The 26,120-nt window shown below is 33.0% G+C and overlaps 6 protein-coding genes across 11 annotated transcripts; 4 read left to right on the top strand and 2 right to left on the bottom strand.

The window, feature by feature from the left end:
- The first annotated feature begins 2,189 nt into the window (after window positions 1-2,189).
- LOC108568922 (iroquois-class homeodomain protein irx-1-like) lies at window positions 2,190-4,814 on the top strand. Its single transcript, XM_017930271.1, has 3 exons — window positions 2,190-2,284; window positions 3,473-4,242; window positions 4,334-4,814. The coding sequence occupies exons 2-3, from the start codon at window positions 3,475-3,477 to the stop codon at window positions 4,610-4,612; spliced, it is 1,047 nt and encodes a 348-aa protein (XP_017785760.1). The 5' UTR covers window positions 2,190-2,284; window positions 3,473-3,474; the 3' UTR covers window positions 4,613-4,814.
- Window positions 4,815-5,376: 562 nt separating this feature from the next.
- LOC108568949 (sodium-dependent phosphate transporter 2) lies at window positions 5,377-10,196 on the bottom strand. 4 transcript variants are annotated; one of them, XM_017930301.1, is made up of 7 exons: window positions 10,108-10,196; window positions 9,950-10,045; window positions 7,720-8,047; window positions 7,412-7,654; window positions 7,013-7,354; window positions 6,333-6,945; window positions 5,377-5,819 (listed from the first exon to the last, which is right to left on the bottom strand). In XM_017930301.1, the coding sequence occupies exons 3-7, from the start codon at window positions 7,913-7,915 to the stop codon at window positions 5,573-5,575; spliced, it is 1,641 nt and encodes a 546-aa protein (XP_017785790.1). In that variant the 5' UTR covers window positions 7,916-8,047; window positions 9,950-10,045; window positions 10,108-10,196; the 3' UTR covers window positions 5,377-5,572. The 4 variants fall into 4 exon arrangements, with proteins under 4 accessions (XP_017785790.1, XP_017785791.1, XP_017785789.1 ...); XM_017930302.1 differs by lacking the exons at window positions 9,950-10,045; window positions 10,108-10,196 and adding exons at window positions 8,447-8,505; window positions 8,585-8,983; XM_017930300.1 differs by lacking the exons at window positions 9,950-10,045; window positions 10,108-10,196 and adding an exon at window positions 8,447-8,983.
- Window positions 10,197-10,272: 76 nt separating this feature from the next.
- LOC108568950 lies at window positions 10,273-11,056 on the top strand. The gene has a single exon (XM_017930304.1). The coding sequence runs from the start codon at window positions 10,478-10,480 to the stop codon at window positions 11,036-11,038; it is 561 nt and encodes a 186-aa protein (XP_017785793.1). The 5' UTR covers window positions 10,273-10,477; the 3' UTR covers window positions 11,039-11,056.
- Window positions 11,057-13,008: 1,952 nt separating this feature from the next.
- Window positions 13,009-14,721, top strand: LOC108568923 (cysteine-rich secretory protein 1-like). The gene is made up of 5 exons (XM_017930272.1): window positions 13,009-13,412; window positions 13,463-13,599; window positions 13,724-13,869; window positions 13,924-14,127; window positions 14,180-14,721. Exons 1-5 carry the CDS (start codon window positions 13,331-13,333, stop codon window positions 14,424-14,426), a joined length of 816 nt encoding a protein of 271 aa, XP_017785761.1. The 5' UTR covers window positions 13,009-13,330; the 3' UTR covers window positions 14,427-14,721.
- A 419-nt stretch (window positions 14,722-15,140) lies between these two features.
- Window positions 15,141-20,400, top strand: LOC108568931 (protein phosphatase PHLPP-like protein). Its single transcript, XM_017930282.1, has 6 exons — window positions 15,141-15,285; window positions 15,343-15,641; window positions 17,148-17,298; window positions 17,567-17,671; window positions 17,740-17,893; window positions 17,950-20,400. Exons 1-6 carry the CDS (start codon window positions 15,175-15,177, stop codon window positions 20,373-20,375), a joined length of 3,246 nt encoding a protein of 1,081 aa, XP_017785771.1. The 5' UTR covers window positions 15,141-15,174; the 3' UTR covers window positions 20,376-20,400.
- Window positions 20,401-20,977: 577 nt separating this feature from the next.
- Window positions 20,978-24,296, bottom strand: LOC108568951 (LIM/homeobox protein Lhx3). 3 transcript variants are annotated; one of them, XM_017930305.1, is made up of 6 exons: window positions 23,326-24,296; window positions 22,716-22,890; window positions 22,282-22,493; window positions 21,836-22,171; window positions 21,582-21,773; window positions 20,978-21,516 (listed from the first exon to the last, which is right to left on the bottom strand). In XM_017930305.1, the coding sequence occupies exons 1-6, from the start codon at window positions 23,420-23,422 to the stop codon at window positions 21,365-21,367; spliced, it is 1,164 nt and encodes a 387-aa protein (XP_017785794.1). In that variant the 5' UTR covers window positions 23,423-24,296; the 3' UTR covers window positions 20,978-21,364. The 3 variants fall into 3 exon arrangements, with proteins under 3 accessions (XP_017785794.1, XP_017785795.1, XP_017785796.1); XM_017930306.1 differs by having other exon boundaries at window positions 22,288-22,493; XM_017930307.1 differs by having other exon boundaries at window positions 22,282-22,484.
- Window positions 24,297-26,120: the final 1,824 nt, after the last annotated feature.

The following is a 26,120-nucleotide window of genomic DNA, read 5'->3' as shown; positions in this document are numbered from 1 at the left end:
TAGAACATTGTTATCCGTAGGTGTGTTAATATTGTTAACATTTGAATAGATCCTGTTTTCCACATAAATGCAACAACATTTTACGTAAGCCTCTGCTTAATTATTGTTTACACAATATATAACCGTTCTTATTTTATACTTATCTAAAAAAAATATGCACAATGCACGACATCGAAAATAGCGACTTGTTGATTCATTGTCTTTTGATTTTGCATGAGTGTGGATCTAGTCATGAATTTGAACGGACATGAAACTAAACCCTCACCCACCCAAAACACAGACCGTTCGTTCGCGTGTTACATCTGAACTAGAATGAAATAAAGGAGTAAAATTTAAAACTTACTGACTTGGATCGAGCAGTAAAGTTGTGATTCTTTCCCATTCACAAACAGCACTATGTTTCTCTCAGGTTTCTTTTTTTTTCTTTACTTTAAGAATCTTTTTATTTCGTGAGGCCGTCGTCTTCTGCTTGGGGTAAGTTCGGTGTGGCAATGCTTAGGGCATATTCGAGTTTGGAGATTTAAAAATAAAATGAAATACTACTACTCGTCGACTTTTATGGAATACATTATAATACGCGTGAAACCATAATCTATAAGGACGCTCGACGAAATAAACGCCAGCCACAGGATTTATTTTTTGAAAATCCTACCAACGGAATTAGGGTGTGTGGGGACTGGCCGTCCTCCAATAGGATTGCGGCATCACCGGCTTTCTGGTGGGGACTAAATGCGCGCGAATCTAACGACGTATTTCCCGTATTACTTCGTACCCGATTCAACGAACAGGAATCAAAACAAATAACAAAATTTGCTAAAAACAAACTCTCCCCATGGCTATATCCTGTCCAAATCCGTTAATTTTGTCTCACCCTTCAAAAAAGGCTTTAGTAGCCGATGCACTCGAATGTCCAGATAAATAATTTACTTGGTGTATTTGACTTGTTGCATCTCTATTGTTTAACCATCCATATTTGAGTTATTGAACTTTATACCGTTTCTGCTCAATCTATCTTTAACATTCACCTTACTAAGGTTTACTGCTCCCTGCGAGTTCTAAAATAAGTGCAAATATTTGCAATTGTATACAATTTTCAATTAAACTCTTCAATGAAATAAGTTTTTGTTTGTAATTAGGCGATATTGAGTTTTAACAACATAAATCATTATTAACATTATAAACTTTTACAAAAAAATGCTTTATTCAATAATAATCACCTGAATTAATATGAAAAAAAAAAAATAATTGTATGAACTAAAAGTTGTATCTGCTGAAATATATAATAATAACGTTTCTTGCAACATATAATTCTTATTCTTTACAACTATTAAAGAAAATTATTGATGATAGGTATTTTCTGCCCATATTAGCAATGTTATACATTCCTATATTTCAACGTATTTTTTTCATTCATGCGCAATTAGTAATTAATTTGTAATGTTAAATGTAAATAATAGTAAAAGTATATATTAGTATTATCAAGTAATAATAAAATACTGAAATTCCATAAATATTTAATGTGCGCTGTACTAAATGCACAAAACAAATACTATAGAATTAAGGAAAATAAAAGCAGTTTTCGAAAGTATTAGTCTCTATCATATGTGCTATTAAAATTGTTAATTTAAAATAAAATGATATAAGCCGAAAGTCATAGACTTTAGCAAAAGTATTGATATGTTGTAATTATGTAATTTTGTATTATATTGTGTTATTCTCGAAAGTTCTTTTCTTTAGTATAATTTTGTTAATCCTGAAGTTTTTTTTTAAGAAAAATTTGATTTTATATAAATAAAACATACACTTATATTAGATAAATTAGTAGTAGGTAAATATTTACATATTTGTAATGTAATTAAATCAACATTATTAACCAAAACAAGATATGGTATTATTGTCATTAGCCACAACGTTTCAAGTCGTTCCTTCAGTACTATAGTTGTGTTCGACTAAACTACACTGTATATTATTCTACGAACTGTCAATATATGCAACTTTATGTGCGCGTATGTAATGATGGTTACATACATTTATAAGAAAAAATATTAATTGGAGTGATTTTATGAACTTAAATTATAATTATTAGGTTCGATTGATGAAAAATGCATTGATAATTGTATTAAGTGTAGTACGTAAATTAAGTAAAAAGATCATTTAAAATCAATGTTGCCAAAATGGAAAATGTTAAAACCCCCAGCTGTGATGACGTAATAGCTTGTATATTATCGACTAGTCGCTAAGGACTTGAAGCGTATTAATTTTAAGAAAGAAAATATAATTATCGGTAAGTGATACAGTGTTTTATTGTGAGAAACAAAGAAAATGACGGTGTTGTGGAAACTAAATCGCGTTTGAACGTATTGTGTTGACAGTTGACGTTTATTTGACATGAAACCACCAATATGACAAATTTCGTTTATTACGTCTCCCCAATTCCGTCTTCTGTCTAATTTATGTCAAATGGTCAAAAGCTGGAGTCTGCAACGCAAAATGTTGTTGATTTTGTGCATTTCCTGTGTGCAATAGTTACTGTACTTTGTTGCTTCCTGTGGGCATACGCCCTGATAACATTTCTATACCGCCATTATGGAATCCACAATCAATTCGGTTTTACTATTGCCACGGTTACGATTAACGGGGAAATCGTACAAACAGAATCAACAATATACAATTGCATTGTAAACAAGATTTGCTATTTCAATAAAATTCTTATTGATTTTCTCCCTATATAGTAGTATCAGTAGTTTCCATATTGTAGGGTTGGGTTCACAATCTATATAAAATGCATTTGCTTTTTTTATTCCTGATATTTCTTCCAATTCAATTGTATGTAAACAATGGAAAAATATCCTTGTATATCAAATTGATTATATGTTTTTGCAAAGAATTCTCTTTTTCATTTCATACCAATAAACAATTGAATAAGTCAGTACTTATATTATTTATAAACACTTGTTTTATTTTTATTTTACAATAAAGTAGAAACATTATCCCTTGCAATATGCATATACTTAAATCATGCTTATTTAAAAAAAAGTTTTAAATGAATTCATGTTAGAATGAAGTCTCTATTTTATTGGATATAGATAATAACATACACCTTATTATAAATACATATTTTCATATTTTAAATTGACATACTTTAATGAATGCCAACATGGAAAGTAATAATTATTTTTAAATCAGTATGGATTTATTATACATATTATTAGTTGAATGTGAAGACTTTCTATTGTTTTCTTATAGTATTTAATTACAATATCATATCCAAATAATAAAATGCTTATTTTTTGATATTTTCAAAATGTTTACTTCAGAGTATGCTGTGCTTTGAAATATAACAGTTTTTGTTTTTGAATTCCCAAATCAATCGAATTGATTTCTTTCCACAATGTCCATATTCATTTTGACGGCTGATGTGTTCAGTATTTAAGTCAATTTTGACTTAATGTAAAAGCCTTAACTTTTTTAGCCATGGCCCATGAATATGTTGAATACGATACCTTCCATTCAAACAGTATGGAAAACTCAGACTCAGAAGAACATTATGAAGAGCCTGAGATTGAATTGCCAAGTGACAACAATATATATACTGAGCCAGTGATGATCAGGAGACCACAACTTGGTGGTAAAAGACGTGGACATTTGCCAAAAACGTCTGTGAAAATTCTAAAAACCTGGTTGTATGAACATAGATTTAATGCATATCCAACTGAAGCTGAAAAACAGATACTCTCTGAGGAAACGAATCTAACTTTCCTTCAAATTAGTAACTGGTTTATTAATGCGAGAAGAAGATACCTCCCAGAGATGATGAGAAAGGAAGGATATGATCCCAATCATTTCACTATATCCCGAAGGGGGAAGAGACTTAATCAAACAGAGGTTGTGGGAGTCAGGAAACCTAAAATGTCGCGTAGAAGAGAGGACAGTGATGATAGTGAAGGGGAAGTTTATGAGGAGGTTTTGGAAAATGAGGTTCTAGTTAATGGCTATTTGGATGGGAATTCAAGCAGGGGGAAATTTAATCCCTGGCAAGCCGATATTCATTATGGATTGTTGGATTCTAATCAATTAGCTAGTAGAGGTTCTGATGATCATCAGGAAGAAACTGAGGTTGAAAGCATTGTCACAAATGCTAATCAAATTGTTAGTAACAATTCAAATTTAATCCTCGTTAAAACGGCTTCTGGTAAAAACGTTGTTCTCAAAGTTGTTCCACAAAGTAGCCTGGATATTAGTGTAAGTAGTTATGAACCAACCAATGAATTGCACTATTGTATTTATACATATAATATATTTATAATAATATTAATCTTATTCGCATTTACAGGAAAAAGGCAAAAACTTTGTTCTGCAAGCTAAGGCCGTAAGTGTAAGTCCATTGAATTCCACTATCAACATAAAGGAGGAGTTGCTAGATCAAGATTACGATGAAAGCGAGTGTTTGCAATTCGAAGATACCGGCGTTGATTCTGTGGAGTGTGAAACGGTGGAAGAGGGAGTTTTCTTGAACGATGCGTTATTCGAAAATGAAATAGCGACAAAAAGTTTCGAGGACGATGCGTTTGTAAATGAAGTGACTATAGAAGAGGACGATAAAGACACATAATTTAGTTTAAAGTTTATTTATATAACGTAAATATCTTTGGGGTACAAGCTAAGCTTTTCTTTTATTATATGTCAAGAATTGTTGCTGGAAATTTCGGCTGAATTATATTCAAAGTAGCTTAATTGTTTCATATGTGACAAAATTTAGAAATGGTATTTAACAAAGCGATTTATTTGCAAAATACAGTAATAACAAAACACGTTAAGAACATTTTTCTTTTTTGGGGTTTGAATATATATATGTGTATAAATATATAAATATTGTTTCTTTACAAAAAAGAAAAAATAAATAAATCTGTGTAGGTTTCTAGTTCAATATACAAATTAATCGAGTTTCATTATACATTGCATAAAGTAATGGAGGAATGAAACACGATTGATTTTGTCACCTATTTAAATTATATATAGATGATTTTTTTTTTGTACATAGTTTTGTTTATTTTAGGGTTAATTGAGAAATAAGGAAATATTTTTTTTGTATAAAAAAAGGATGTTTATTGATCCTAACTGATGATGAATGTGTCGCTTTAATAATTGCTCCAAATATAATTAAAGAAACTCAAATAAAATTATAAATAAATTACAAAAAAAAAATTATATACACTCACAAACATGCGCGCACCTCCTTAATTAAAATATTAAGAGAAAAAAAAATAAATTAACAATTCACTGGCACCTATTTCATTGTAGTTAACATTCTTTCTTTTTTTTTTGTTCTTAAGAATCACAGATGTATAATTTATTTAAATATAATGGTTCAAAATGATAATAAAATAATAAGTACAAAGAGAAAAATTAATGTTTTCATTTGATCGGTTTCATTTTTTTTTTAGTACAATATTTCCTTACATACTATATAAAACATTGACTTACTAACATTTTTTTTGTATTTTTCTTGTGGCAAGTAGTATATATATATATTAGACTTTCAACTAATTTTATTATTTAGGGTATGTTGAATTTATTTTAAGATCAATTTTTGTAACGAAAACATACAACCAGCCGATATTAAGGCAGCGACGGGCACGGTTATTACCCATGCGTAAATAATATTCCTAAAGAGATTCCAATCGACGCCCTTTTTGGACGAACTGAAGTAACCGACGAAAACTACAGAGCCCACCTTGCAATGTGTTGTCGATATTGGTAGCCCAATTTTACTTGCCAATAATACTGTAAAAGCTGCACCGATTTCTATTGTAAAACCACTGAAACAAAGAGCAAAAGCACATGTAGATGGTTGAATATATTAGTTAAACTACCTAACATAATTATTTATACAATTATTCACATTTGTACACTTTTCAAACCTGTTAACGAAAGTACAAAAGAAAATATTTTATTCTATTAATATCAACTTGCCAAAACACAATATATATGCTATATATTTAAAATGGTCTTATTTTTTGTTTAATGAAAATTGTATAAAATTATATATGAAAAATAAAATATATCTGGAGGATTGTAAAGATATATTTTTGGTGTTCTAATCTCATTTGATAAAATATATCTATTGGAGTATTTGTATTAGTATATAAAAATGTATATTATATAATGTATTGAAGTAATTGTAGATTAGTTACTTTTAGATATGATAAAAGTATGAAGCATCACAGAACAAATATAATTATTAAGTAAAGACCATCAGATTTTGCTTTTTTCACCAATTGGATTAATAAATTATTATATTATTTATGGATGAAAATGTTTATAAAACTTACGTAGAAGGTGTAATAGTGGTAAGATCTTCACCGATCGTTTGAATGACCCTCCTGCCCCACAACCATAGACCGACTGATATTCCAACACCTCCATATAAAAGTATGTAAATAGGGGTGTCTGCCTTTTGCTGCACGGAACCCTCCGTGAAGATGAGCCAAAGAGCGATCAACGGTCCAATGGCATTGCTGACGTCGTTCCCACCGTGAGCAAAACTTCCGAAAATTGCAGTCAACACCTGAAGGAAGCTAAACAGTTTCGAGACAGCCTTGTTTTCAATTTCTTCTGCCTCTGGAAGCTCGACCACGCATCGATTCTCCTCCCCATCTACTTTAATGGTACTCTTTTCAATAATCAAAGGAAATCCACTCGAATTTGGGGACAGTGACGGATTGATTTCGCACGACAACGAAGTAGTGCTGCTCACTGCCGGCATCTCCTTAGATTTCCCATTTATATAACCATTGTTTTTACCAGGACTCGGAAACTTATATTTCGTGGCCTTGTCATTATCCAAAGAAATCATCTCAGTACTTTCTGTTATTACAGTTAATTGACGCTCGCTATACTGCGAATTTCTGTTGGATTTTTTTGGGCTCCCATCCGGAGAATTATCTAATAGCAGATGAAGTAAAAATAAGTATTGCAACTCAAAGATGTGCAAATATGTATGACATCTTACCATTTGATTCTCCAATATTAAAATTGACTGAATTTTCCTTTTTTAATTTCTTACGATAAAACGGAACTATCACCAACCAAATGAAGATCATCGAAATGAATCCAATTGATAAGCTAATAGTGCCAGCCAGCCATAACGGAATGTTATCCATGTATAAAAGTTTTGGTCCGTCGTGAACTATCGAGAAGACGTTCACCGCAATTGAAAAACTGTAGAAAATTGGTAGCCACATAAGTCCGGATTCAACCGGGTCGGGTCTCTGTAGAATCCTGTTTTTTATTATCAAGAAAATAAACACTGACATTATTCCACTTAATACGGGGGAAATAAACCAGGAACCAACTAGAAACAATAATTATTTTAATATAGACGAATTAATTTAAAGTAATTTGATCTTACTTATAGTGCCCAGAGTCTTCCAGTGAAGACCATTAGTACCGCGTGCAACTAAACTAAACCCAATGGATGCTCCAACAATACTATGAGTACCAGATATTGGTAACTTAAAGAAAGTAGCTACAAGCAACCAAATGGCACTAGATATCAAAGAACTAAGGCATCCCAGCATCAATTCCACCTCGGAATCTTCGTATACAGAAACATCTAATATTCCCTTCCTCATGGTATCGGATACTTTATATCCTAAAATCATAGACGTTTACGGTGAATTTCAAATATACAGGATCAGGGCTTTAGTATATAGTTACCAATAAGGATGGCTCCAGCAATTTCAAAAATGGTTGCCAATATGCAAGCCTGAGTGATTGAAAGCACTTTGGAACCGACGCTGGTTCCAAAAGAATTTGCAACATCGTTGGCTCCAATTCCAAAAGCCAACGCGAATGCAATAATAAACCCTACCACGACCAACCATGTCCATTCCGAGGCGTACGGTTCTAACATGTTTGAAGTAATTTATTTGACGAAATCTATTTAAAATTTGATGAAAATAATTGTGCTGTGTAGATGTTTAGGTGTGGACCCCTTTTTCCTGTTAAAGCCTTATTTCTGAGTAATCATCGTGTAGGAAGTTTACTGAAACAAAATCAAAATTTCAGAAAAGTACATACATACAACTAACTACAATAATCCACAAACAAATTAAACAAGTACAGTCGCCAACCTAGTATTAGTTACAAATGAAACTAAAACAATAATAAAAAAAACGTTGCCCTTGGAAAACAGCAATTTTAGATAATTACATTAAATTATATACCGAAACGCTGATTTTTATATCTAGCTGTACTATTCACGATTCCAAACAAAAATGTATGTTTGTTTAACGGTTGAATAAATCTTTGTTGCGGTGACAATTTCAAATGCTTTGGAACTGCGAACCACGTGGCTGAATATATTGATTACCTCTATTTTGAGAATTAATCGCGTGATGAAAAGTGTGAGTTCGCTTCAGTCGGGTGGCACCGAAATACTTACTGAAGATTTCCATTTTCCGAATCACAGAGAATCTCAGACAACGTTTCGGACTATTGGATCTAAAATGAATGCTTATTCAGCTCACCACAGCAATTGTGCAGAGAAGACACATTTTTATTTGTAATTGGATATACGCACTGGGTGAGAATTGAATGCGGCTGCAAGTATAAAGACTCTCGAGTTCCAATGATAGAGGCATATAACAAAAAATAGTGGTTTATATACACATATAAACACTGTGCGCCAAAGGTCAGATGAATGAAATCCGCCAATGATGATGAGTAGAGCATCATCACACGGTGTGACATTAACAATGAAAAATGATAAACGTAGGTAACAATTACCGGGTTTAGTCATACTTTAAATTATTGGTACTTAATGGTAAATTGCACACAATTTCGAACTCTTCGAAAATTAAGGGAACAATGCTTACGCAACAGTTTTCTTTCTCTCTCTCTGCTCATATTTTGCGCGTTTCATTAATCGTTTATAAAACTACTCCTTTTACACTTTCAATGTTTTGACTACACACGCAGAATTTACATTTATATAATAATAGTGACGAACCATAACAAAAGCATTCTTTCAACTTTATTTACATTGCGCGAAAATGATATAATGTAAACAAATTGTAAGCCTGTTAAAAATAATATAATAGATCGAAATAGATCTGTTATTTGAATTGTTACACAATCGTATGAAATCATATGTAAATATTTTTTTATTTAATACTATGACGATATTTCAAATATTTAAAGAACGCACCGCGCAAGTTCTGTTTATAATGTTGAAATAAATAGTATATATTAGTTTAATGTATTAAGAATATGTATTTAATAGACAAAATTTGTTTGTAAACTTATTATTATAGATACATATACATTAAAAGCATACAAAGTTAAAATGCACTAAACACTAAATTGAGCAAACAAATATACAGAAAACTATATAAAATATGCAGTAAACTATAATCTAAACCACATGAGACTTCCGGTAGGAACGTGAAAGTAATACGATTAATAATTGTAGTTTAGGCAAACGAAACACCGTTATTTTACATTGAAAAAAAAGTAACAATTGGCATAGTTGAAATAGAGAATACAAATTGCGCGATCAATTTTACGCGGGAAACGGCCAGCCGCTCGTGTAGAAGCTGCTGCAGCGATATTGATTTTTTTGCTCCTCCATATATTTCAATTATACACAAACATATCCAATGTCTAACAAACTCAACGATCTAAATGCTCTAAGAAAATAGCTGTACGTTCGATGGTACATTACCAGCAATTGCGTTTCTACGATTTTTTTTGCATTGAATTTATTTAAATAAAAGGATTCTATTGATTGGGCAGAGAAATGGAGCACGTGGTTAAAATACGTTATGTATTTTAAAAAAATCTACATTATACCATGCAATTGATCAAGGCTACTATGACTAAGTGCAACAATTAGAACTAAACGAATCTACAGTTGGGCTGAATTAAATATTACTTAGCTATTTACTTTTGCAATTTCTTCAAGGAAACGCATTGAGTCTACGTTGACGCCATTGCTGAAATGGACACATGGCAACGCCGTCGGGGTTCTACCAAATCAACCCTTAATGAAACAAACGATTAGTATTTGTAATGAAATGACTTATATTTACATGCGAAACTCACCCTGCTTCAATAAACTTTAAACTTTTCTGATAGAACGCTACTGGCTGAGAAATGGACAACCGCTTTCAGCGTATTGGCAACACTGCCATATCTGTCAAATGCGAAAAGGGCTAATTTTAGCACTGTTATTGCAAACAAAACTATTCAGTTTGACCTGGTGTAATTCCAAATAATCAATAGACAATTTATCTTAACCCAATTGCTCGTTCCCAAAATATTCCTGGTTTCGTGTATGTCGCATATATTTTTTTGACATAACTAGCAACACTGCATTCATGGGTGTATATGGGTTGGCATTCACCTGTCACCAGTTATAGCAAGTTGTATGGTTCAACAATAAATTTCTATTTTCTGCAAATTTGTGGGGACCATGGACGACATCGTGTTTGCAATTATGGAGAGGCGTGTTGCTGCTCTGGAACAGATGGTTTTTAAAGGACTTAAGGATATACCCAAGAATCAGGAGGTTACTGAACTTCTGCTGCAAGCCCATACAATGATAGCATCCTCCCTCAGCTGCAGAGAAACCATTTTATCTGTAATGCAGAGGATGGCAATATTGAATGGGTATTTAGACCCTAACTACATTGACAGTGAATTGGAGCTGGAAGTCAAGAAACAGTACATTTTGGAGCTGCATCCTGAATTGAAGAAACAAGTAGAGCTCGTTGCAAACATTGAGAAGTTAAAGCCATTTGCAGATTCCCCAAATATCTCTCAGGTCACTGATTTGTCTGATAAGTTAGAGGAATTAACTATTACCAATCTGAATACGTATGAGGAAAGTAAAACTGTCACAGATGAAGTATTAGATTCTTTGCAAAGGTATAATGATATTACAATGACAACTCGATTGTTATTTGCTGAATTAGATATGCGTGTAACTGAACTCGAATTGTCAGAGAATACTAAAAATTTGTTGGATGACTAATTTATTACAATATTTATTTCTAAAATTTATGTTTGCTTTATATGTTTATAAATAAAAGAATTATTTATTTTTTTTTCTCATTCAAGTTTCCATTTTTTCCCAATGAAATGTACCTATTTTTGTGAATACATAATAAAATTGAAATTATTGTTTTCTACATAAAACATTTTTAATCACTTTATTTGAAATATAATTGTGTTTCTGCATATTAAATTTATTGTGCACATGTTCTTTTAATTGCAGTGGAACTTCGCTTAACGAGTTTAATCCGTTCCAAAATTTCCGGATTTTACTCTTATAGTGAAACATATTAAAAATACACATAATATGTGTACACAAGTTTTAAAAATGATGTATCAGGCGCGCAATCTGGGACTTCTCTTCTCACCGTATCTTTTGGAATTTTATAAAAAGAAGAAGAAAAATAAACGAATATTAAGAACGACCTGAATCATCTTTTCAGGAAGTATCTCAGAAAAAGGACCCAATAACTACTCTTACTTCTAAATATGTAAGAATAGATCGAATGCATCATTGGCTAGTTATGCAAGAAATTAGACGTAAAGAGCAAACAAATGTATTTTATGACAAATGTAAAGTTTGTTTAAGTCTAAACAGAAATATTAATTCTTTTCAAGATTTTCATACGAATTAAGACTAATTGATTGAATTAGATAAAATTGTTGTTTAAATGACAATTGTGTTAAATTTGATATAAACTTCTAAAATCGTATCCTAACTACGGGCAGTAAAAATAAAATTTTCATAATATCTATTTATACGTTTTTATAAAAGAAAATATTTTTTAAATTTAAATTAATTAATTCTGGATAAGAGGATATTTTTTTATTTCGAGAATTATGTAATTAACAACAATTATAGAAATCGTTGATTTGAAAGTCTTTGCTTGCGCCATCTCGTATAGTATATATACAGTTATAAATACTTCAATATTGATATAATTACAATGAGTGAGTATTAATGTTTCGATTTATTAAATAAAAGATTATAATTTGATTCTCAGTATCCTTGTTATTTCAAAGTTTTTAAGTACTTTCTTAAATCAGTTGTGATCGTAAATATTCAAGAGATGGAGCATTTGCTTAATAATTATATCAATTTTTAAAGTTTATTTTTCTGCGTTTTCTTGTATATTGTATTATACCTTAATTATTAATTTATCCTTTTTAACATAACATTTAAAAAGGACAAATTATAAAATTATTATATAGTGTGTCTATTTATCAATAGATGGATCTTCTGTATTTTCCTCATAAAAATTTAAAATTATTTTCAGAAAAGACAAGTGAATTGTTTCAGTTCAAATTAAATTTTTAATCACTTATAATTATTATAGTTTAATATAAACTATTGTTTTTAGAATATGTATCATATATTTATTTATATACAAACAAAAATGGTCATAGCAATAAATAAGTATTTATAAATTTTGTTTTTATTGCATGATTATTATTGTCGATATATAATTTTCATGAATTCAAATGAATCAACAATAATAATAAAATTTATGTAAACGTTATTTTTAAAATCGCTAATAGACTTTTCTACATTTCAAATACTCGTTATTAACACTGCTGAATCAAAGCGATACTAAAATTAAATACTTCAAACAAACTGTACGAAATGATAATTACATAAGCTACAATTATTAAGTCTATATTTATAAATATTTATATAATTAAACTGTAACTGTAATTTCATGTAATTTTAAAGAGAAATTAAAAAAAAAATGTTTTGAAGGAATGTAAAATAAAATATATTTACGGTTAATTATTATCCGTAAATTTAGTCATTTTTTGTATACTGAAACTCATATGGCAAGGAGTAGACCTAGATTCTCAATCTTTTTGTAGGAAATTGTTTAAACGGAATGAGGTCAATTAACGCATATTTCATTCTTAGGTCAATTAATGATGTCGGAGTGTATGGGATTCTTGGCTGGACGTCCGAACATTTTCAGTTAAACCAATTGAGAAGGCGAACAGGCAAAATAAAAAATTGGCGAATTCATGCCACAGCACAATGAAAATATTATTGATACGAAAAAAAAACATCGCACGTCCATACCATATGATAATACATGTGTAATTAGAAAAGCAGCGCGCGCTCTGCGAAAAGGATTTATTGAGTGCGAAGTAACGCGCGAATTTCATTTACAAAGAACCGAAAGATAAACAAATTACAAACGGAAGACAAAAAAAAAGCAAAAATAAACAAAACCATCATTGCAATTCGGTCATTCAAGTTTCAAAAGCTATAGGCGAAGCAGCGATGTTACGGAAGTTGCTCTATTTCTCCGTGTGCTTCGTGTATTTGTTCTATATCGAGGGATCCGCATGGAAAAACGATAGACGTAAGTTCATTAATTCTTTAGAACTGATTTAAATGTAATGACTCTTGCAGGACCCAAACTTATGGGAGACAGATTATCCATGGCGAAGGTGCATCCTTTTAAGCATCCAATTAAGAGGAAGATTGTGATGTACCACAACCAGTTTAGAGCAAGGGTAGTCCCGAGGGCTTCTAATATGCTGAGAATGGTGCGTGATTATCAGAAATATAATCATTGCTTTATTAATGTAGTCATTATATAATAGGAATATGAATATGCTGATGTTTTAAATTATTAATATTGCATTTGATAGGAATATTTAAATATTTCAGAAATGGAATAAGAAAGCTGCTAGGGCTGCACAGAAATGGGCCAGTGAGTGTATGTTCTTAACACATGATAACCTTACTGGAAGATATGTAGATAATTACGGATCCTGTGGACAAAATATTTTTGTTGCCACACATTTAGTCCCCTGGTAAATAACTCGGAAGATTATCAAAATGTAAAATATGTAAATTTTATTTTCAAGGCTTTTCGCTATAAAATCATGGTTTCTGGAAAAAGACAATTTTACGTATGGTAGTAAAAATAATGATATTTTGGTGGTTGGACATTACACCCAGATGGTTTGGGCGTCGACGCATCAAGTTGGATGCGGATTAACGAAATGCAATAGGATTGGAAACAAGACGGGCATTAATTATTACAATTACGTTTGCAACTATTGCCCCATGTAATGTATTTAATAGTTATCTTCTTTCGATGTTAAATTTATATTATTTTAGTGGAAATTATGGTAAAAAATTAGGTATACCTTACAGAAGCGGTAAACCTTGCAGGAATTGCAAAAGTTCCTGCTTCAGGAATAAACTGTGCACAAATTCCTGTCCATTTGCCGACAATTGGTCAAATTGTCGGGAACTGTTTATGGCTCATCCGACTTGGCTTTGTCACACGGAATCTACCCTTGGTCAGACGAGGAGAAAATCCTGCGGAGCCACTTGCAAATGCAAAGGGAAAATACACGATTGAGGATATTTGCAGTTCTAGTTTGTTAGAGACAATCGCTGCGCGAAATTGCTTAAGAAATTTTCTCAAATTGGAGTAAACTATCCAGCAGCTCTATTTACATTAGTTTATATAAATCTTAGCAATTTAACGGCACACGAAACCATGCACTGTGTCATATGCACACTCGGATAACGGAAAATTGTAGAGGATTAGTTACAATATCTCCGTTAATTACCGAATACATGAATACATATTATTGTTTACATTTTTTTAAACACAGCACTCGATAAGTTATAAAACATATTATATGTTAATAGCAGCAAATTAATAATAAAGTGAAATTAAATATTTTTTTAACGCTTTATACTTATTTTGTTAATGCTTTCTTTAACCGCTCAGAAAAAAAAAGTCCCTTTCAGGTTCGGGATCTTAAATAATTTCCAATAAATCGTGAAACGTGAGTGGCAACTCGGATGAATCCAAGCATGTATTTGTCATGCCATTGTGCTCTTCGTCGTCGACATCAGTAGACCAGAATTACAATGACTCTGGTACAACAACGGCGAAAACGAAAATAGTTTCCTTCCATTCTTTCGGTTTCTCTTTGTCGACCCAAAGGTTCTTCTTTATCCGTGCGAAGTGCGTTGTTTTTTTTCTCCATCTTTTCTACTTATTTTCCATTTATTTTCTTCCCGCTCGTGCCGTGCCCGATAATCTGCAGTCTGTAATGTTTCTCGCCGCATCCTGTGCTCCAAAAAAATCTTCCAGGATGATCGATCTGCAGAGGAGGAATTTGCAGACCGTCGCCGAATGCGATACCATCGAATTGGATTCGCTCGAGGCGCAATCGGTGAATGTTGAAGAGGAACAACATGTTTTGGTAAATAAATAATGTTTTAAAATTTATGTAATTAATGAATTCGCTACTTTCTTTTAGGATAATGCGAATGTTTCCAATGAGACTGTAATTCGACAAACTAATCAGCGCAGCTTAAATCTGGACGGGATTTACCGAAGCCAGAAAGGCAATAATAGGGAGGACATGCTTTATGTGGAGGATATCATTTTACCGGAAAGATCTCTGAGGACGTTGCAGGACCTGCGTGTGCTCAGCGCCAGGTCTAACGATCTTCAAGCATTCCCGATGAGCATCCTAAAATTAGTTTCCCTTTTGTGCCTTGATCTCTCCAACAATAATTTACTCACCATACCTACCGAGATAAATAAGTTGATCAAGTAAGTAATTTTATGTTTTTTAAGATAATTATAGTTCTTTGACCCGCTTCTTGAAATTCGTTAGCCAAGACGTAGCTTGTTGCCCAAGATTAATATTACGAACATTGGTGGAAAGCGTTATTTTCACTATTTCGAAAATCACTTATTTCCTTGAATCGCATAAAATGTTTCCAAATCGATAGTATGATTATTACAAATTACATTAAATTATGCTTGTCAAAAACATTGGAAATTAATTTTGATTTTATAATTAAGGCTGTTTTTATCCTACCTTTTCGGTGCTTATGCATAATCTGAGTTTCGAATGTACATGTGATACAAACAACTTAATTTCGTAATTTTCATTGTTTTGAGAAGTATCGAATTGTATTGATTGTAACATTTCTTAAAGTCTTGAAAAGTTTATCATAATTATATTAATATAATAGTATTGTTTTCTGTGATAAGACTTTCACTTCGGCTTTTGTATTGTTGAGCATCCGTTATATAAGTTAATTGTTCTGCGTTTATGTTATCGCAATTTTCGTAGCAATTTTGAAACGAAATAATAAGTGCATTTCGCGTAACGACTGTAAAACAATGGAGTGTGTTGTATAATGGTCTACACCAATGATCGATAGTCAATTAGTGTGGATATTATCTAAGATCTTTTGTGAAGGTGTTCATTATGATCAATTTCAAAATAAAAAAAAATGTAATCTTATTATTTCATGGAATTAAGTCTTTCACTTAATTTATAATAGAGTTTAATATAAGCGCTTTCTATTAATAAGAAAATTATTCTGGCTTAAAATTTTTGCGATATAGAATAGTAATAACTGTTAAATATAGAAGAGTCTGGAGATTTAAATTTGTTTTGATTATTCAACATACTAAATCAATTTATTTGTAGATGATTATTTACAAGTTTTACTATTTTGAATCAAAAAATGTATTTAAATCTTTTAATATCATATAATAATTAGATTGCAAATATTTGAAACTGAATTCCAATTTTTTTCATTATAAAATTGATACAGTATAAATTTGTATATTTGTGAAGTATATACTTGACAGAATTGTTATGAGGTGAATGCTTAATATGTATTTATTCGATTTACTTAGGTTCATTGGTGTTACTAAGAAAAGATAAATAAGCGAGTATAGCACTAGAAACATAGAAAACTGCGATGAATGAACTTCCGTTGTTTCTTTCACGGGCTCTTAGCCTACCGAAACGCATATATTAAAAAAAAAGAGTAAAGAAACCTGGGAGGAGGCGATCGTCGGGAGGCTTTCAGAACTCGTGCGCCTCTTGTTTCGGTCTGCAGCTTATCCTCCAAAACAGAAGATATTAAACCGAAATGGATATATCAACTAATCCAAAAATCAATTGAACACGCATCGAGTAGAAACGATCCGTACGAACCCAAATGTAAATTGGTGAAATCCTGACGGAGATATAAAACGTCCTTGCCGCGTCCCGTTTGTGCATCCTGCGTTTCAACTTTCATTTTCCGTTTGCAGTTTGCAAGAACTTGTCTTGGATCAGAATGTGCTAAGTGTATTGCCGGCCACTGTATGGGACTTGAGGTACTTGAAGGTGCTACGGATTGCACAGAACAGGTTGGCCCTTCCGCCCGACAAATTTGCAGACATGAGAGCCCTCGTCCTTCCAGTAAGCTTCTAATATAATATTATCACCGCACAAACCTACATTACACAAAATCACATGACTTTAACAGTTGTCTATAACATATTTCGATTAACAAAACTAATTATTAATTAACAATGAAATATTATTACATTTTTTTTAAATTTTATTAATTGGCTGTAATTCGGAACGGTCAATGTTAATGAAGTAAAAGCAGTTTATATTAATAAAGTAATCAGACTGAAGAAATGAATGTGCATTGAAGTATAAATTTAATTATTTGATTTTGTAGGAAACTGAATATAAACCCGAAAATTCCACGAAAACGAACGTGTTGACAAATTTGAATTTGAGAGGAAATCGTTTGAAGGGTAACATCATTTTAGGCAATTATGGCGTAAGTATTATATAATTCAGTGTTTTCTATCCAACAGTGAAGTACTACATTATGCATTCTCCTTTCAGAGTCTAACGGAATTAGATGTGAGCGAAAACAATATCGAAAGTTTGGATTTAACAGCCGTCGAACATTTGCAAGTCTTGCAATGCTCTCGCAACAATTTAACGAATTTAACGCTTTATGGTAAAAATCTGACGTCGATAATCGCCGGAAATAATAGTGAGTTACCTCGTGTTGCGTATCCGAATTTCTTTAAGCACTTTCGCTCTTTTCAGGGATTCAATATTTGAATGCAACCTCACCTCCTTTGAATTTGAAGCATATGGATGTTTCGTACAATGAATTGGAAACTCTGCCCGATTGGTTATCGGGTTGTCAGGAGTTGAGGTCTTTGTTTGCAAGTAATAACAATTTGAAGCTCTTACCCGATCATCTATTTTGCAACGAAATGCCTTACCTGCACACAATACAGTTGGCTTATAATCATCTGCAGCATTTACCCAGCATACAGAGGAAGTTACCAATACAAGAGCTGTTCTTGCAAAACAACAGTTTGTCGAATATACCAGAGAATTTCTTCAAGTGCGTCAACAGCATTAAAGTGTTAAATCTATCCAACAACAGATTGTGCGATTTGCCACAGCCGGATCAAGAGTTGAAAATAGAAAAATTATTCTTAACGGCTAATTGTTTATCTGATAGGGCTTTGGATAAAATATGCAGGTTTTTGAGGAACATACGTATACTGCATGCCGCTTATAATAATTTCACAGCGATGCCCGAGAATTGCTCAATTTACTGGAATGAAATCGAGGAGCTCGTTTTTTCCGGGAACAAATTACTCAAATTACCAGATAATATTGGCCAATTGAGGCACTTGAGTGTTCTACGAGTACATTCAAATCTATTGCAAAATATACCGAAACTTTCAAAATTGACTGCTTTAAGAGTGTTAGATCTTGCGCACAACCAATTGGATCGTATTGATTTGTCCGCTTTGATTCCACCCAATTTGAAGTTTTTGGATTTATCTTGTAACACCAAATTGCATGTTGATTCTCAACAATTTCACAACTATCGTACTCAAAGACCTATGAGTTTGGTGGATGTTAGTGGTAAGAATAGAACTAGTTTACCAGTAAGTCCATCTCCGTTTTGCGAGAATGATTTGACAGAGGCTTGCTGGAGCGTCGGATTTTCCGAAACATCAGGTTCCAAACAGCGATTATATGTGTCTCAGATTAGATTGCCCGCATTTTGCAACACTGAAGGCTTATTTGGTATTTTTGATGGGGAGAACAACAGCGATATGCCGGTTGCCGTGGAGAAAGTCGTACCAAGAATTCTCTTAGAGGAGAGAACCGTTAAAGAAACATCAGTTGATTACATGAAATACACGATGCTCTCGGCGCATAGAGAATTAAGAGATAAAGGACAAAAGCATGGGATGAATGCTATTATTATTCACATTTTAAAGTCTAAAGTGAATGCGGACTATTCCTTCTGCGGAGGAGTAAAAAAGTACGTGATGAGAATATCCAGTGTTGGAGAAGCTAGGCTGGTTCTTGGAAGATCTGCAGGTCCCATCCGTTTATTGCCTACCAAACAAAGGAAACAAATTCGCACCAATCCTCAATTACAATTAATGGTACCTGACCCTGATGTTACGGAAATATATTTGGATGAGCAGGACGAATACATGATCATTGCAAATAAAAATCTTTGGGACGTAATGAACCCAGAAACTGCTATAAAAGAAGTCAGTCTGCAGAGAAATGTCATTTTGGCAGCTAAGCGTTTGCAAGATTTGGCTCAGAGTTACGGTGCTGAAGAGAATCTGAGTATAATAGTGGTTAAATTTAATCTGATTGGTTCGGATGTTGATTTGCTCATGAAAGAGCTCAGGCAAACTATCAGAAAGAACAAATTTCAGAGCGAGATTCCAAATTCGTGTCAACCTGGTTGCTGTTGTGAAGCTTTGAACAATGAATGTGTAAATTGCATTGAGAAACTGACAATGCCTATACTAGTGCATGATGATAGATCTTCTCCAAGTGGACAAAGCGAACACGCTTGTAGCGATTGCAATTCACCGGCAAAGCTGTTTATAAACCAACTTAATAAACAAAATGAAATTAGGTCATTGAGATCAGTAACACCTTCACATTTCGAAGCTGCAGAAGTAAAGGCTTCTCCAGAGAGGCGAAGTTACAGGGGAGTCGCTAAAGCTTTGAGAGCGCGCAGAGAAGAGGATAAAGCAAGGGAAGAAACGGATTCGGCAATGTCCGAGGAACAGTTCAAATGCTGGGAGTATATGCTTGAACAGAACACGCAGCTCTTGTTCGATAAAGAGTTGAATACTTTAAATAAAGGTTTGAGAAGTAAAAATCCGACTTTGTCGCGTAGTAGCCCTCACTTGCCAGATTTAGGGAGCTCTTCCAGTGCAGCTGGATCTTTTTTATCTAGACAATTTGGAAGTGCAAGATCTTTCAATCCAATAGTTTCTAGACCTGCTTCACGATTATCTTTGGATAAAAAATTGGTCGGTGGACCCCATGCCGCATATTTTGGAAGCCTTCAACGTCTGATGCCCTACAATCTCGAATACGATTTTGCAGTGATGCAAGAACGAGGTTTAGTTGATTCCTTGGATTTGGATCGCATGCAACAGTATTGGGGAGTTACCACTACAGAGCTTTAATTAGCCTGAATGGCTGTATATTATTTAAATAGTGATGCATATTAAAAAAAAACAATAAAACTGTTTGAAAACTATTTCTCATATTATTTCCATCCTAATATTCTATACTCACGTTATTAAATTTAATTTATATTTCAATCGAAATATCGAATTTTCAGATTATGTTATTTGGGTTGCATACTTTGCCTCAAATTTATTTGAAATATGATATATTTCTATTAATATTAAAATGAATGTATTTGTTCTATAGCTTAGCTATTTATTAAATTATTTATATATATTTGTAAATAAAGGCAAGCTCAAAAAGATTGTTCATCTTTTCTAGTTTTATTTAAAACAAGAAAATAATGTAAACATTGGATTACTAATATTTTATTTCAGTTAGTGTTAATTGTATCACTTTGTCTAAGAAATTTTAACTTTTGTTCGAGAGTACTAGTAGTAATTTATACAATTTTGATATCTTCGAAATATGTCAAATACACATTACTTTTCATATATATTACAAACTGGTGGTTTATGTACAGATCTCAATAATTCTTCTTAAATAATTGACACATAAAGTATCGACAAGAAAATAAAAAAGAAAACAAGGTGGTGGATAAATAAAAAGTAAGTTAGATTAATTTATTAAAATTAAAACAATACTTGACGACTAGAATGGTAAACGGACACATATAATTATTATTATTTTTTTGTTTAGATTCATTTGACTAGAACAATACTATACAGCGATAAAATTAGTATTCTCTTTCTTCATTTATCTCTTCTTTTCAAATCCCAAGTGACAGTCAATAACAAGTGTTTGTGCTTAAGAGGGATGAGTTTAATTTGTACATTTGTTTCGAAAAACGCGTTGTTATTGACTGTGACTTTGAGTCGTTGCATTTCAGCAGCGACGCGCATGCAATCATGAGGACATACATGAACTTTGAAATGAAAATGTGTACATGAATAATATAAATATCAATAAATAAAATTTCATTGGGTCAGTAATGAGCGCTGGACGGTTCGCCGAGCCACGAGTCCGGACTCGGCGGAAAATCTGGGTAGTTCCGAGGACTGCTGTCATTGCTGATGTCTGTGTCGGCGCCCGGTGGGATTCCATGGGCCATACCCATTCCAGCTGAATGGGCTTGACCTGAAACCAATTCCAAGTTGAATACCAAGGTTAGAATAATTAAAGGATGGGCTTTGTTACACTACCTATTGAATTGTAAACAGAGAGCTGATCTGGATAGGGGAAGTGCTCGTGACCGTGTGGAGGAGTGTGTCCTGGTAAGTAAGGAGGTGAGGCAGCGCCGTGAAGAAACGATGGTCCTCTCCCATTATGAGGAGAAGAACCATCTTGGTCCATTCCCATGTTTACAACTGTTCCATAGCTATCATCACTCAAATCTGTATTTGGGTACAAAATATATGTAGTAAAAAAATCAAGAACGTAAGTAAAATGCACTTACCATGATGGCTAAAACTATCCAAATCTACTTTCATATCATCTTTGTCCAATAACTTATCGTGCCGAGGCGATGAACCGCCCTTCATCGATCTGAAATATTGGCTCCATCTCGTTCGACCGGCGTCTTTCTTCAATCTCTTCTCCTTCGCTCGCCGATTTTGGAACCACACTTGCACCACCCGCATATCCAATCCTGTATCTTGACTCAACTGTTCACGGACGTGTCTTGCTGGCTTCGGACTATTGTTGTACGCTGTTTTAAGGGTTTCCAACTGCTTTGCTGTTATCGTAGTCCTCGGCCTCTTATTCGGCTGATCACCATCTAAACATTCCGCCGCTGAAAGAAGTAACAAGAATATAAGTGGTGCTTATATTTCATTATAAGGTAGGAAGTTTATTAATTTGAATGAATATGAGGAAAATGATGAATGGAATTCAGGGACTTACCCTTACTTTTGGCAGCCTCGTAGTCCGGTTTGCAGACCAACTTCCGATCTTCCATGAGGTAGAATTCATCTCCGGTGTTGAGTTGACGGGCGCACATCGCACACGCAAAACACTGTAGATGGTAGACGTTGTCTTGTGCCCTCCGGACGACCTGGGTTGGAGGGATGCCCAGCTCGCAACCAGCGCATTTTGTACCGAATCGTCTGCACCCACAGCGCCACATAAACAATCGTCATTGTTACACCTTTACAGGACTTCACATATATACAAGGACATCGAAACAATGGCCGATTGATGCGTATGGCACTTTTTATTCGCGTCTCAATGGAAACAGTTCCAAATGATTGGACCTCGATTTGAACAACTGTTTACATCCGATTCGCGATTACTAAATACCCCAATATCTAACTCTCTAGTGTGCAATAGATACTTACTTGAAAAAGTCGTCTTTGCAAAATAACTGTCCGTTCCTCGCGAAACACTTGTCCGTTAATTGTACCCTGCAATCGCTGCATTGGAGACACTTCGCGTGCCACGTCCTGTCAGCTACCTTTAGTATAAACCTATCTAATATCAATTCATGACATCCTCCGCATTTTGGTATCGTAGCTGAAACAATATCACAAACGTCAACATCAAATATACATATAAAATCACTACAGTTATATACAATTTAACATATTAGTATATAGCAATCAGTAGTATCCATCATTAGTCCATAGACTAAATATATAATATATATCATTCTTGTACCAACCAATTTTAAGATATAAAATAATAGTATTATATAATCGTTTGTCAATTTCAATGTTAACTTCCTGAGAACTACACTGGTTGATTTTATTTAATTCAATTTACAAAATAATTTTGTACTTTTTAGTCATTACTTTCTTATTTGATAACAGGGAGACAATATTCACTAAGCAAATACAGAATTAATTTGAAATACGAGGTATCCATCTATTTAAACCTTCCTAACTAAACTTAAAATAAATAAAAACCAATATAAATACCATATACAAATATAATAAATGAATAACATACACAGCAGGATTTCTGGGAAATCATCTATAGAGATCGGTGGCACACGAAACATCTCTATATCCAATTGTCCGGGTTCACGTTCCAAACGATTGATCATCGCAAAATATGTGCGCTCCTCGCTAGTCAATATGCAACTAAGGTTCGACGCCGCATCGATACGCCGGCGTCGGTGTGTTTTTCAATTTCCCGAGGGTTGAACACGCCCTTCGAGGTACCCGACCCTCGTTCCGATTGGCGCAGGGCGGGGCCCGTCGCGACGCCCCATTCACCCCCTACTCGAAAAGCCCTTCCACTTTGCCTCGCGACGCAAAAGGGATGCTAAATGAAGTCTTTTATAGTCTTCTAGCTGTGTACAGATATATACATATACAAAAAAGGGATGAATATATATCTATATATATAGAAAGAGCGAACAGGGGACATCTATACATATATACATATATATATATATGTATATATGCTGGCTGTTTATCATCAATATCTCGCCCGTTTCATTTTCTACACCAACCGCACAATATTTTTCTCCCTTTTATTGACAATAAATTATCGAGACACTTTTCTCGCGCCTCCACTGAAACTCACTTTAACCAAACATTAATCTCTATACGTTAGTTTTTTTTATTTGTTTGATCACAGGAAGTGAGATATAGTACTTTGTTTTTCCTGTGCCACGTCTCTACCGTAAATATACTTATTTGTAAACGAATATTAAATGTAAAAAGTTCTAATTGAAAATTACGAATTGTTTCATAAAAACATTGCCACGTGTCACGAATTTTCATTTACGTCCACAATTCGATTGTTACCACTTGCTTCATTTTTAGATCTATTCTTATTATCCAATTTATTCAATTGTTCACAATACAATGAATTCTATAACATTCAACATATTAGTTTATATGTCAATTCAATGATTAACTAGATTATATGTTGATATATCTGTAAGTAATCTTTAAATCCTGGTTAAACCTTTCTTTAATCCTACGAATTATTTCTTATTTTCTTTAGAATTATATATCATGAGTATAAATATATATTTATAAATTTATCCTTGACAATCACAATTGAAATAAGTTGAATTCTAAATTTTAAAAGATCAAATTCTGCAAAGAATAAAACAAAGGAAATTTCTTTTTTATTATTGATTACATTTCATACCGCGATGCCGTGAAAAATGCAGACCTCACAAAATTTATGGCAAATACTTCCGCTGACATTTTTATATTTCACTCGCTTCTTCTGCCGTTTGCCGAAAGAAGACAAAAGAAAATCCGGAGCCGCCCCCGATCCGCGTTTCTCTCCCCGGTTATTATTTATTTCTCTGCGGGGAGGAAACCGAAAGATGTTGGAGTCCGATCCTTGCATTATTAAATTTGACTCGGTTAATCTGGGTTAGAACTCGACGCGAATCTTCTTCAAACGCCTGCCCCTAACGTAGTTAAGCTCGGAACAATCGCGCTCTCCTCATTCGGATTCCATACATTATGCAATCGCCGAAAACACAAACCGGAAGCGGACGCACCAACGTACCAAAAAAAAGAGAAAGAAAAGTACGGCGCAGGTAGCGAAGGTAGGATGAGAGAACGCAATGTGTCAAGAATGAAATCATTAATCTGAATTATACAAAGCAACGTTCTTCAGCGAGCGATAAATCTCATCTTCTATTTCTTTGCTTTATAGTTTAACAAGTTGATTTGTAGTGCGTACAGTTAAGAATAAACTCGATTAAAATGTTATACATTTTAAATAATATAAGATTATTTTTATGTTTAAAAATTAAAATTTCTTTCGTCTAAAATTTAAATACATGATTATGCAGAAGTATACTCAACAAAACAATCTATAGTGTGAGGAAATAAGATTATTTTAATTTTTAACAATATTAACTCAGATTTTTGTTAATGTAAATTCCTTTTTGATAACCTTTATTATCTTAATTTAGATTAAAAAAAGAAGAACATGTAAGATAATGTTTACCTTTATTTATATTTGTAATTAAAATAAAATCTAATTTTGTATATTTTAGGTATTTATCGAAACAATGTAATATATTTTTTAATTGTATCATCTTATTAAAAAATTCTACTGCAAACAGACAACATAACTCACCGAGGACAAAGTGGGATTGATAAAAGGACTATAGTAGAAGAACAATACCTATAATCAATAGTACTTTGTAATGTTTTTTCTTGAGAATGATGATGTAAATATATTTTATTTTTTAAATATGTGAATGTTACAATGTATATATATATAACTTAATTAAAATATGTCGGAAAGGCAATAGCTTTGTATGTATACAATCACTTTTGCCTCCTGCTTTCACATATTTAATATTATTTGCAAAGGCAAAACGTGCTTCTGACGATCTGAAACGAATTGATTTTCATCGATAAAAGCTCTTTTGTAAAGATTATAATACATGGTAATCCGAGGAACTAATATTGTCGTACGCAATATTATTCGATCCAAGCCTAAAAGAGAAGTAACAGTTGATGTAAGATATGTATTTTTTTTATGTCGCATAATTTTATTCACAATCTGTTCATCAATGTGAACATTGGTTAAATTTAAGATCGCGGTTGACATTAAATGGATAATCTTTCCCGGTGGATAGTTACCATTATGATGATTTGATTTGAATTTGTTTGTTAGCTGTCGTTCTGTAGGTTAACTTCAGTAGTATATTGATGCTCTGCGATTCCACTATTTCCTTTCACTGTGAATCTGCTGCTATCCTTAACATTATCATTGTCCATCGACTTGGCTGAAGATCATCCATTTGACTGTCCATC

The sequence above is a fragment of the Nicrophorus vespilloides genome, unplaced genomic scaffold, assembly GCF_001412225.1.
Source record: "Nicrophorus vespilloides isolate i.1.1-1 unplaced genomic scaffold, Nicve_v1.0, whole genome shotgun sequence".
NCBI lineage: Eukaryota > Metazoa > Arthropoda > Insecta > Coleoptera > Silphidae > Nicrophorus > Nicrophorus vespilloides.
Note: the sequence above shows the minus strand (reverse complement) of the source record. Positions and strands in the feature narration are given on the sequence as shown.